Source organism: Vulpes lagopus, chromosome 2 (assembly GCF_018345385.1).
Source record: "Vulpes lagopus strain Blue_001 chromosome 2, ASM1834538v1, whole genome shotgun sequence".
In the NCBI taxonomy this organism is placed as follows: domain Eukaryota; kingdom Metazoa; phylum Chordata; class Mammalia; order Carnivora; family Canidae; genus Vulpes; species Vulpes lagopus.
Genome location: NC_054825.1, coordinates 85,083,523 through 85,097,111, shown reverse-complemented (window position 1 = coordinate 85,097,111; position 13,589 = coordinate 85,083,523). Strand labels below are relative to the sequence as shown.

The 13,589-nt window shown below is 38.5% G+C and overlaps 1 protein-coding gene across 6 annotated transcripts in view; it reads left to right on the top strand.

Moving 5' to 3' along the window:
- AHI1 (Abelson helper integration site 1) overlaps positions 1-8,271 on the top strand; it is a 203,085-nt gene extending 194,814 nt beyond the window's left edge. For 4 of the 6 annotated variants that reach the window (XM_041743284.1, XM_041743282.1, XM_041743283.1 and 1 more), the window contains one exon: positions 6,945-8,271. In XM_041743284.1, coding sequence (XP_041599218.1) covers positions 6,945-7,026 — 82 coding nt within the window. In that variant the 3' untranslated portion in view covers positions 7,027-8,271. The remainder of the gene's footprint in view (positions 1-6,944) is intronic. The other 2 variants (XM_041743280.1, XM_041743278.1) reach the window with 1 other exon arrangement.
- The last annotated feature ends 5,318 nt before the right edge of the window (positions 8,272-13,589 follow it).

The window sequence follows — 13,589 nt, the reverse complement described above, 5'->3', positions numbered from 1 at the left end:
TTTCTCTTCCTCCCTCCCTCCCCCCTCCCACTCATGCTTGCACACACTCTTTCTCTAAACTAAATAAATAATGTTTTTAAAAATAGGAAGGAAAAAATTGAATTTCCATGAATATAGAATTAAGCTATGAAACATTTATATAAGAGAACACTATGTGGTATTATTCATTACATTATAGAAGTATTTTCATAGACATGGAAATATGTATGATAAATTTATGAGTAAAAGAAAGATAATTATAAAATAGTTTGTATATAACATATACAATTGACTCTTGAACAACACAGGGGTTAGGGGTGCCAACCCCCAGTCCATACAGTTGAAAATCCACATATAACTTTGGACTGCCCCAAACACTTAATAGTAACAGCCTACTGTTGACTGGAAGCCTTACTGATAATTCTAAATAGTTGATTAACTGTTTTGTATGTTATATGTGTTATAAACTGTTCTCTTATAATAAAGTAAGCTGGAAAAACAAAAATGTTACTAAGAAAACCATACAAAAGAGAAAATTTATAGTACCGTACTATATTTATCAATATTGTCAGTTTATAGCATTTGTGTACAAGATGAATCATCTGTGTCTCCATCATTATCTATGTCATAGAATATTGTAGATGTATTAATAATACATCAAAAATGAAAAGATAATGTGAAGATTTTTTTTAAAGATTTATTTATTCATGAGAGACACAGAGAGAGAGAGAGACAGAGACACAAGCAGAGGGAGAAGCAGGCTCCTTGCAGAGAGCCCGATGTGGGACTCGACCCTGGATCCCGGGATCACATCCTAAGCCGAAGGCAGACGCTCAGTCACTGAGCCACCCAGGCGTCCCAATAATGTGAAAATTTATATTTATTTACAGGTATAGCTCTTCATGCACTGATAACAAAGAAGCAGCAATATGGTTGCTTTATGGTGGCCTAGTGTAATCAATGTAATCACTTCCCAGGCACCTAGCCTATATAATAATGAATGAATTGTTGTGGCATACAGTGTTGTAGTACTATTTCATGATACTGATGGAAAGAAACATTGTTACATTTTTTAAAAAACAACCTATGTGTGATGAAAGGCTGATAAGCAATTTCTCTGATTGGGGGAGAGAGAGCCATACTATACTATAATTCTTCAAAAGCAAAGTTATGAAACAGGAAGAAAACTAACACATTATTAATTTTATTGCCTATCACTGCCTACCTAAGGATAGTCTGTCCGCTTCCGTACAAGTGTTACACGTAATGTTCTACACAGTGAATACTATGCAATGATGAAATGATGACACAGTTAGATTTTCACACACAGATATATATATATGTATGTATGTATGTATGTATATATACATACACACACACACACACACACACACACACACTAGATGTTTATTGGTTGTATGGCATGATTATCTACTATTCATTAAGTAGAAGTGGATCATCATAAAGGTCTTTGTGCTTGTCATCTTCACCTGGAGGAGGCAGAGAAGGAGCCACTGGTGCTGTGTCAGGGGTGCCATAGGTAGAAGAAGAGGCAGGAGAGGCAGGCACACTCAGTAGAACTTTACAGAAATACATTGTAATTTCTGACTTTTTTGCTTTTTCATTTCTCTAAAAATGTTTCTATATAGGGGGCACCTGAGCTGCCAGCTTTTGATTTCGGCTCAGATCATTAGGGTTGGCAGGGAGTCTGCTTGAGATTCTGCCTCTCTCTCTGCCACTCTCCCCTCTCTCTCTCTCTCTCTCTCTCAAATAAATAAATCTTTTTTAAAAATGTTTCTATATGGTATAATGCTTTTTCCACCATTTGCCGTAGTTTCATTACCTCTATATCATAGAAGAATCCCAGTTGTAAAAGAAGTCAAAGTCATCTTGACTTCTGCTGGAATCCTTCTGCTGGACTGTCTACTGTCCAGTGTCAGTTGTCTTCTGGGACTGGTTTTTACATCTTTCCTCATCTCCTGGCACTGGTTCAGAGGCATTCATTTCTATCAAGTTGTCTTCTGTTCATTCCTCTGGTGTGGTCTCTATCAATTCTTGAATTGCTCCAAGATCCATATCTAGAAACCCCTTCACACCCCCCTAACTTCTTTGCCATATCTACACTCTCTTTCATGATTTCCTTAATTGGCTTTGCTATAAATCCTGTGAAGTCATGCACAGCATCTGGATACAGTTTTCTCCAGCAGGAATCTATCATTTGGGCTTTGATGGCCCTCACAGTTTCTTCTCTAACAATGATGGCATCTTCAGTAGTGTAACCTCCCAGATTTTCATGATGTTCTCCATGTTGGGGTTCTCTTCCATAGTGTTGACAGTCTTCCCTTGAGTAATGTGTGTAATGAGCTTAAGGGTCCTTATGGCCCCACTGACCCAGAGGCTAAATTAGAGACATTGTGTTTGGGTGCAGATAGAGCATTTCAGTCCCTTCAGTGTTGAACCCATGGGGTTCTAGATGGCCAGGGGCATTGTCCAATATCAAAAGAACTTTAAAAGGCAGTCCTTCACTGGCAAGGTACTTTCTGACTTCAGGGACAAAGCATCAATGGAATCAACCTAGGAAAAGGGTTCTCAGTGTTCAGGCCTTTTTGTCGTACAAGTAAAACATTGGCAGTTAGTCTTTACCCTTTCCCTTTAAGACCTTGGGGTGAGCAGCTATATAGATGAGGGCAATCCTAATCATTATCCCGACTGCATTTGCACAAAACAGTAGGATTAGCCTATCCCCCTCTTGCCCCCCTTCAATCCTGGTGCTCACTTCTCTTCCTTACTAATAAATGTCCTTTGTGACATTTTCTTTCCAAAATAAGGCATTTTCATCTGCATTAAAAATCTGTTCAGACAGATATCCTTCCACCTCAGTGATTTTATTAGTGGCATCTGAGAACTCCTCGGCTGACTCTTGGTGGGCAGAACGGCTTCTATTATCTTGTCATTTTTAAGCCAGACCTCTTTGTAAACTTATCAAACCATCCTTTGCTGGCATTAAATTCTCCAGCTTTAGATCCTTCAACTTCCTTTTGCTTTAAGTTGTCACATAATGACTTTAATTTTCTTGAATCATATTAGAGTCTGTAAGCACATCTTTCTTGCATCTATCCTACACACACATAAAAACTGCATTTTTGAATACAAGAGAAAAAGATATTTTGCAAGGGCACCCGGGTGGCTCAGCCAACTAAACATCTGCCTTAACTCAGGTCGTGATCTCAGAGTCCGGGGATTAAGCCTCCCCAACAGGAAGGCTCCCTGCTCAATGGGGAGTCTGCTTCTCCCTCTCCTTCTGCCCCTTCCCCTGCCCATGCCTTCTCTCTCTCTTTCTCTGTCTCTGTCTCTCTCTCTCATAGAGAAATAAATTTTTTTTAAAAAAGGCATTTTGCAAAACATGCAGGTTTTCATACTTGGTGTAGCTGCAGTAACAGCCTCATCAGTTCCTTTTCCTTTTTTACAATGGTCCTTATGCTGCGTTCATTTATTTTGAAAAATGGCAGACAACCACAGCTGCAGACCTCAATCTATGGTACTTATCAAGCAATTTGCGTTTTTCTTATAATGTCATGACTTTCCTCTGCTTCTTGGGAGCCCTTCCAGCATCAATGGTGACACTTTGTCTGGGTCCCATTGGGTTATTCAAGGTTTACAGTATTGCACTGAACACAGAGAAAAATAACCCGAGAACTGTGAGAGATCACTTTTTACTGCAGTATGCAATTTACTAGAGAGATAAACTGCTCACACATATATATTGCTGTATACTTTATGGTGGTAAATGATAAAAGACACTAGTATCTACATATATTTTATGTATTCCTGACATATCTTTCTCTTACTTTTTTTCTTTGATATTTCTAAGCCAGTTTTCCAGTTTTTTTTTTCAAATTATCATAAATTCATAAATCTCCAAAAACTTTTCAAACATATTTATCAAAAAAAAAAATCTGGGTCTGACTGGACTTGTGCAGTTCAAACCTGTGTTATTCAAGGGTCAACTACATGCATGAAATATTGAACCATATACATTGAAAAAATTGTCAGTAGTTCCCTCTGAATGGTGGTGGTGTGATGATTTTTTTTTCATTTTACTTTGTATATTTTCTAATTTTTCTACTCAACATATATTGACATCCACCACTTGGTCATTTCTTTTAAAATGAAGGTATTTTCGGGCACCTGGGTGGCTCAGTCGGTTAAGCATCTGCCTTCAGCTCAGGCTGTGATCTTGCATCAGGTTCCCTGCTCGGTGGGGAGCCCACTTCTCCCTCTCCCTCTGCCTCTCCCCCTGCTTGTGCTTGCGGTCTCTCTCTCTCTATCAAATAAATAAATAATATCTTTTTTAAAAAAATTTAATGAAAAATAATAATTATAGTAATTTTCTAATATGCCCATTCTTGGTACAGTAGAAGAAAGCAGGGTTTCAGAGTCACAGGTAGGAAGTGCCTGAACTAGGACTTGATCTTCTGGCCCCAGGTTCAGGGCTGTTTCTGTTCCACAGTACTCAGCTGTGAGTAGATGGCAAGTGCCTACAGGCTGGGGCTCTATTGTGCTCTCCTTGTCTCTCCCCAGTGCTTACCCTGCTGTCTGGCCAAGTAGTAAGCCTTCAGGGAATATTTACTGGGCTGAATTTCTGGCAGGGTGGGGCCCGGTATTTTTATGAGTCTTACTTTTCACACATAACATACACAGACATGAACCTGGTCTCCTACTCATTTTCTAAAAGCTCACTACACACATTTTCCTTTCTCTTTTCATATGATTTCCCTTGAAAAAAAAAAGGCTCCCACTTTGTATTTCTCTACCTGCATTCACTTAGGGGCTGAATCAGGAGGAGACACCTCAAAGAGAGACCTCATTTGGATTCACTCTGGAGTTTTTGGTTGGGTGGCATCTCTTCCCTTTCAGCAAATCTCCATCCACTGCCCTAGCTTCTCTAGCCCATGCTGTCAGCACCTGTCGTGCTCACACACCACTCCTGCGTCCTTCTTGTCAGAGCTGTGGACTGGTTGTCAGTCCTGCTTTCCCTTTATTCTGTCCCTTTCCTCCCTCTCCCAGGTGATCTTTGTCATTCTGTGTCACGGGCCCCTTCCTCTTCTTAGTCTGATTCACTTCCCTTAAAGATGTTATCTACACTGCCTTCTTCTGCATGTTCTAGTTACATTTCTCTAGAGGGTTCCCTCTCCTGCGGGTCCTCCGGCCTCATTGTTTACTTCTTAGAGGGCAACCTCCACCTGATAAATGTCATCCTCTGTCCTCTGCACGTGCAAGATCCAGCTCACTCACTTCCAGCTGTTGTTCTCTCCTTCCCTTTTCTGTTTTTCATCTTTGTTTTTGTTACCACTTTTATGAACGCCTCCTCCCACTCTGTTTTGCCTTGTTACTCCTCTAAGATCCCATTTACCTTCCTCGAGGCCCCTTGCCATTGTTTGTAGGATCTCTCAGGTATTGGTGCCCAGCGTCTGTATGAGCCTTTGCTTCTTTATTTCCCATTTGTATTGGGCCCTAATTTGAGACAAGGTTTGTATGCTCTACATGTATACACACAGGGGCAGAAATGAATGGGATACCCTTTTTCGGCTCCTCATGCGATTGTAGGTTGGCACACCACATCTGTACCATTTTACACTCTAGTTGTTCTGGTGAGCCTCACTTGAAACATTTTTGAACTTCTGCATATAATCGCAGCTTGTCTGTGCTGGCTCTGTTCAACAAAGTTAAAGTCAGGAAACACAGACTGACCAAGGATTTTTTTCCCCTTGTCAAAAAAAGATAGTGTAACTATTTAAGATGGAGCCTGACCCCGAAGAGCACAGATGTTGCCTATACCCCTGTGCTACCAGGGAAGGACCTGACGAAAGGGCCAGCCTACCCTTTACTTTTCTCAGGAGTGTTCAGTGGAATTGACCACCACCTTAACCAGATTCTTAGACCGCGTTTCTTTTTTCAGAGCAGTCAAGCATTAAGCCCTTTCTCTTCAGAGAAAGGACATTTTTATTTAAGTCTAGTAACTTACCAGTGGCACGTGAATAATTGCATTAAAGAGTGTCAGGTTCAACACCACTACGTAGTTTTTTGTGTACTTCCCACGTGATCTCTAAGAAGCTGCTTGTTTCATCTGCACATTGGATCTTAATTTTATTAATGATATTATTTTCTTTATTTTAGAGCTGCATTTAGATGCGTAATTAACCATCACTATCTTCGTTAAAAATGACACCCACCATTTTTTTTATTTATCCAAAAAATATAATATTTAAACAACTTGTAAAAATAGTTGATCACCATTGATCAAATGGAAAAATGCTATTTCGGGACGCCTGGGTGGCTCAGCGGTTAAGCATCTGCCTTCGGCTCAGAGCGTGATCCTGGAGTCCTGGGATCGAGTCCCACATCAGGCTTCCATGGAGCCTGCTTTTCTCTGCCTGTTTCTCTCTCTCTCTCTCTCTCTCTCTCTCTCTCTGTGTGTGTGTGTGTGTGTTTCCATGAATAAATAAATAAAATATTTTTTTAAAAAAGAAAGAATGCTATTTAATAGGATGGTCTATATTCTTTCCATTTACTAACCTTTTTTTCCCCAATAAGTGAAGAATTTTATGAACCTTGATTGTCTGTTCTTAATTTCTGGAAGTTGCCCTGGGTTTAGGTACTTATTAGTGTCTATATTTGAGAAGTATATTTCTTTTTCACTGGTCAGTGCCAGAGCAAGCCTTCTGCATCTGCTGATGGTGCTGGGTGATGTTAATAGTATGTTCAAGAAGCAAACTAGGAGTTAGCTAGGTGATTCATACTCTGGTCTTAGGTGTGTGTGTGTGTGTGTGTGTGTGTGTGTGTGTGTGTGTCAGTCGCACAGTATGTTTATTACCTGCTCCACTGCAGGACCATACAGAGATTTGGTTGTGGGCAAAAGACCTTGTTTGAGTTCATTGAACACATTTTGTGTCCTTTTTTCCTAGTAAAGAGTTGAAGGAGAATGAAGAGGCAGTCAAATACACAGAAATGAAATGGCAAATGAAACCAGTTTCTCTTCAGACTTAGAATTTTCAGATCCTAAGGAAGAAAGGAAGGACCCACTATGTCTTGTCCTTATGAGAGAATCTAGAAAAATCAGAAGCAAGGTATGAGTAGAAAAATGAATGTGGCCTTTTGGCCTTCATTGTTATAAACCATTGTGATTGTTGTTGATCAAAGTACTGGCACTTGTATTTATTAGTAATTACATCAGAATTACATGACCACTGTTGGAAAACCCATAAAGAAAAAAAAATAATTGCTTAAAAACAAAACAAAAAACATAATTGCTATTCAACATGAAGGAAAAGTGTTTACTTTGTTGGGATGTCCATTAAGCAGTCGTTTAATGTTATTATATCTGTAATGTGATTGTGTGATGTTATGTTCAGAATATAAAGTGTATGCTTTTGAAATTTAACTTTAAGAGACAAGCAGCTTCACAATATTGTATATTTTAAATGGTCCCAGTGAGAAAGACATTAAAAAGGAACAAATGTGTTTGTTTTGAATGAATCATATATGTAACTTGTTACATGTAAACTAAATGCCCTTTGACTTGATTGGTAGCAGTATTTCAAATATCTTTTACTTTTAAAAAAGAGCATTTCATATTTAAGCATATAAGTCATTTGTAGACTTCCATTGTTGAATATTTATTTTAGTCTTAACATTTGTTCTTAAATTATTACATTGCATTATTTATTCCTTGAGTTCCTTAATTAACGGTGTCATTACAATATGACTGTTTTATTAAAGTGTTATGTTATAATATAAAAGTTCATTTCTTTGTTTTTTTCTTGACTCTTTTCTCAACAATGTGATTATAAGTCTGTCAGTAAAATATTTAACCCCACAAAGGTCAAAACTAATATAGTATCAGAAAACTTATTTACCAAATTAGAAATTGAATTGATTAAAATAAGAAGTGAGAAAAACAGAGTTGGGCATTGAGGTGTAAATTTTGCCCAGATGTATACCCGATGTGAAATTCTTCTAGTAAAAACATATTTGGCTCTTATCCCTGCACATGTTGTAGAGGCATGAAAATTGGTAAACATGCCCCTGCTGTGTAGAACTTAATGGGGGGGAGAGCATTTTTAAAGGTGGTGAGTGGCACCAATGTCAGCAGAAGCCCTCAGCCATCAGCCCCAAAATCTTCTGTGGTGGCACAGAGCTCCTGTTGTCCTGGATGCATGTCTGCTGGGCCCAGGCAGCTGGAGTGACCCTTGTGTGAGCTTGTTTTGTCTGAGTTGTGAATGTACTTGATAATTATAAAATAAAATATGCATCTCTGCAGTTTTAGCTTATAGTTTTGAAACATATTGATTTTCTGATTTAGGTTTTAATCACAAAGGATTTCAATAAGTTGCTCATCTACTGGAGATTCTCTCCTCCCCTCTCTCTGCCCCACCCTCCACTCATATGCTCTCACTCTCTTTTCCAAAACTAATTAAATAACTAAAAAAAATTAAAACAAGACAAATGAAATATGTCACAGGAGCTAAACATTTGCTGAGATCTCAGTGTTCATATGAAAAATAAAGGGGTTTTTTTGTATTGTAACTAGTGAAGACAAAAATAATAATTGAGGCAAAACCAAGAAAAGTTGGTGTTACTCAAGACCCAGTCCTTTCCTCTTTTGTCCAGTTGACAAATAAGACTCCAGTTATGTTCATGAGTAGATTAATAAAACATCTTGATCATACTCTCAGACATGGGATGGGACAGAGGACATCATAGAAGTGCCTTCCATGTAGAAGTCCAAATTATAGTCAAGTAGAGGAATCAGACATGAGAATCTATTTGAAGATTCTGATACTGCACATCTTCTTAGTAACAAGTTAGTTTTCTGTATCTTCATTCTGAAATTACTGAATTTTATCCCATTTTATGAAGTCTCCTCCAAATGAGTAAGAGTTTGACATCTTTTTTAGATCTAAATATTTTTAAACCATTCTTAGAAATTTATTTCCCAGTTGATTCTACTCTATCTTGGATATTGAATTTCTTCAGTATCAAAACTGTACAGTGAATAAGACTTGCAAAGCTAGAGAAAACATCAAGTTTTTAAAGATTTAGGATATGAAACATTTTACACCGTGATGCAAATTTATGTTTAAAACGCACATTTTAAATGAAATCCGTGTTTTTAAATGGCTAATACTTGGTACTTTTAAACCTTGTCTAGAAAAGCAACACTTGACCTTTTTTTTTTTTTTTAATTTTTATTTATTTATGATAGTCACAGAGAGAGAGAGAGGCAGAGACACAGGCAGATGGAGAAGCAGGCTCCATGCACCAGGAACCCGACGTGGGATTCGATCCCGGGTCTCCTGGATCGCGCCCTGGGCCGAAGGCAGGCGCTAAACCGCTGCGCCACCCAGGGATCCCTTGACCTTTATTTTTAAGTTATAGTAAAGTTTTATTAAAGGAAGACATTTTCTCCTTAGGAAGTTCAGCAAGAGTATATCTGGGAAATAACTTACCATGTCACTCTAATTGTATATTTAACTCACATTTATTTAATATTTTATTTATTTGAGAAAGAGAGCACACAAGCAAAAATATTCACAAATATTTTTGAGAGTTAGTTCTAGAACCTATAAAATCCAAGACCTGACACTTTTATTTATAAATATTTAAATAATCTCTGAGGGCCATATATGTTAAGTAAATTATGAGACCATTTTTCAACAGTCCAACTGTTCAAAGCTATATATTTGTTGATTTCTGCTTCATTGAACTTAGTAACAGAAAATATTCCCCAAATCTTCACTTTATGTATATGATCTCATTTACTCATCACATCAGACCTATGAGGTAGTTAGAATCTTCCCTGCCCTACAAATGGGAAAACCAAGATTTTGAAGGTAATTTGTCCATCAGCACTAGTTGTAAATGGAGGCTGTCAGACTCCACTGGGAGGTCTCAAGTGTTGGTTCTCGTTGCCATATTGAGGAAGCCAGTAAATGCTCATTGTTGGAGGCTCCAGCACAGCTAGAATAAAGAAGCAGTTTAGATGTACCTACACCACACTCGGACCAGAAAGATCCAATATGTCTTTAATGCAGCAGACACCTAAATAAAATATGAAATATAGCTGAGTTAAAAAAAATTTTAAGCTGATAACTTGTTTGTCCCATAATTATTTCGGTAAATATTTTACTCCATACTCTAATTCTTACATCTTCTTAAGAAATAGAATCTGTGGCAGCAAATACATGTACAGTAACATATTATTCAAGAAACAGGCGCCATTCCAGTCATATAAAAGATAATAAAAACATCAAGAGTCATGTCAATCAAAAGGCTCTCTTGACTGGCAAACCCAGTCTATGGATGGACCCAATTATCTGCAGGAGAATTGATGTCAGCATCATTTAGGGTTAACAATGGACCAACTAGGCAGAAGCAGACAGCTACTCTCTGTAGAGACCCAGAAAGCAAACTTGGTAATGAGGCACTTCATTCATCATATCCTTCTGCTCTAATTATTAAAGTGAATAGGAAATACTTTAAGTTAAGGCGGGAACTGGATAACATAAAAACATTTGTTTTGTAAATACAAAGGATGCTTTTTTCTAATGATCCTCTTCAAATTTACATCAAGCATATGTTCTCAGTACACTACTTACTAAAGTTGCTCTTCTAACACCTCAAATGCATTCTCATTATGGATGGGTTATTTTTGTCATCTCAAAAAGAGAGGTTAAGATTGCTAAGAATCTACTATTTTAATTTCTACTCTCAATCTAAAAAGGGAGAGGGAAGAGTGATAAGCACATATTTAGCCACAGTGCACGTTCCACTTCCATCATTTACATCGAAATGGCCAAAATCTATATACTGCAGTGTCATTTCTAGTCCTGAAGAATCTAATTTTACTTATTCTGGTCCATTGTTTTCTTAATTCATCACTTGATCCTTGTCAAGAATTGTGGAAGAATATGGTAGAAGAAAATGTAGGAATGGTTTGTACAACCTTCATGTAAGCTCTTGTATTGCCAGTCATTTAAAATTGGCTTGGAATGAAAAATGATTTGCTTAATGAAGATAAGGAAAAAAAAGTCCAGAAGAAAGAAAGAGCAAGAAGGTGAGGAAAATAACTGTTGCCAGAATAAAAATTAACTGAAGCTTGAGAAGAGTGATCATAAGACCAGAGGGAGGTTCCCTGGAGAAAAGTCTGGTAGCTTCAGTTTGGTTTTTCAGTATTTTCAACTGACAATCAGTAGTTAATTTTATGTTCCTATTAAATTTGCTCACAGGGCCATTTTACATAAATGTGGCACATAATTTTTTCTGAGCTATGGTTCTTAAATTTAAAGTAAATGGAAGATGGTTAAGCATGGTAATGTTTTTAACCATCCTGCCTGCTCTACTGGCACTAGTATCAGAAGTGTCCGCAGATGCCACTTTTAGCAACTAAATATTTCCATGGTGGTAAAGAAATGTCAGTAAAATCTATGTACTTTAAGAACATCAAATTCTTATTATACTTATCATGTGTGCAGGCGGAGTACATAATAAACTAGTCCATAGCAGCTGTAAATTTCTGAGGATTTATCTAACCACAAATACATTGAAATGGGGAAATAGGCTATATTAAACCATGCAAGATGCTGCTGGAGCTTTGCCCTTTCTGCAACATCCTGTAATTAATTTATCATGACAGGTCTGGCAAACTGAAACACCCAATACACTTGCGACAGTCTGTTACACCGTAGTTGTTGGAGACCCTGCAGTCACATAAAGTGAAGGTAGATTTTTCTTTCAAACATGAAGATAGTACTTGTATTTAGAATGCCTTGTAGCCACGGACAGACTTGTCACTTTTGAATTTCAAAAAAGAACATCTAGAATACAGAACAGATCTTGGGCTGAGATAAGGTATTTAGTCTGTCCTCTGCACTTTGTGGTCTTTTCCTGAAGAGGGAAGGCCCTGCGTAGGAGACATGCAGTCGGGGCCACCATTCCCATGCCTACCTGCTGCTGACCTGATCGGTTTCTCTCCTGGGACTTTTGAAGGTCACTTCCCTCCTGGTAGTCTCTCAGATACATCCTCTTCCTGGAAGGAAGATTCACAAGACCACCTCTTACATCCAGGTGTCCTCCTCTTCTGGAAGCCCCAGTGCTGCCATTTTGTAAACTTAGAGCACAGTTAAATTCAGAATTTATCCCTACTCCAACCCCCTCCAGTCCAGAGAAAGAAAATAATGTAATAATGCGGTGGATTTTTTTTTTTTTTTTTTTTTTTTTTTTTGGCCAAAATAGATTTTCTTCTAAAACTGAGATCTGGGGTAACTGGCTGGGGGCTGGTTAGTCAGTAGAGCATATGACTCTCGATTTCAGGGTTGTGAGTTTGAGGCCCATGTTGAGTGTAGAGTTTATTTGAAAAAATAATAAACTCTTAATGAGTTATTTGTCAGTTTGTATCAATGTAAAAGAATGATCCCCTCTTGATGTGTCATCTGATACAGTGTTACCGTGGTTGATGCTTAGGGTGGATCTTAGTAAACAAGGCTCCTTGCTAGAGGAGTAGAGAGATACCGCCCCTGAAAATGAAATCTACGTTCTGTCAGTGTCCGCAGCTTTGCCCATGCCCTTTGGAAGGTCAGAGGTCTCAGACCACAAACAAGTGGACCCGAGGGGGAGTCTTCCTTGAATCTGGAAGTCTCAGTGAGAGGGAATAGGTCCCAGGTAGTAGAGAGTAAGAGTGTTGCTCAACAGAAACAGGTAAGAAGTCAGGCAAGGATAGAGGTTCCAGCCCAGTCACCCAAGGCTAACTGTAAACATTTATGTTCTTTATATTTTCTCTAGTGATTGTCTTTCTCTTGGTCCTTACTTTAGAAAATGGATCCTATCTCAGAGGACCTGAGAAGCCTGTTGCTTCGGCCTAAGTTTAAAAAAACAAAACAAAACAAAACAAAAAAACAGGGGCAGCCCGGGTGGCTTAGCGGTTTAACACCACCTTCGGCCCAGGGTGTGATCCTGGGGTCCTGGGATCGAGTCCCACGTCAGGCTCCCTGCATGCAGCCTGCTTCTCCCTCTGCCTGTGTCTCTGCCTCTCCGTGTCTCTCATGAATAAATAAATTAAAAAATATTCAAAAACAACAACAACAAACAGGCATTCCCCAAACTGAATGACCTGAGAGAAAGTGAACAAGAGCAAATGTAAGAAGCATGTGGACCCTTCCACCCCCACTGCCTGAAAAGCTCCCTCCAGAGCTTTTCTATGGAAAGCTTTGGAAATGGGATGGAGAGTATGTATGTGTCCAAAAAATAAAACAAAGATCCTTCTTTTACACACCCATTAGGTAACTTGTCCAGGATCATAGAAACCAAAGGCAGGATTGTGCCTTCTGCTGATCTCCCCTAGTCCTACTGCTGTTTACTTGGTAACATTCTTACTTCACTTAAAAGTATCACTAGGGTGCCTGGCTGGCTCAGTCAGTAGAGCACACAACTCTTGATTTCAGGGTCATGAGTTCAAGCCCCACATGGACTGTGGAGCCTACCTAAAAAAAATGTTTTTTAATCTGTGTTGCTAAATCCTAATTTTGAAAATGCCCTAAATCTTCTAAGCCTCA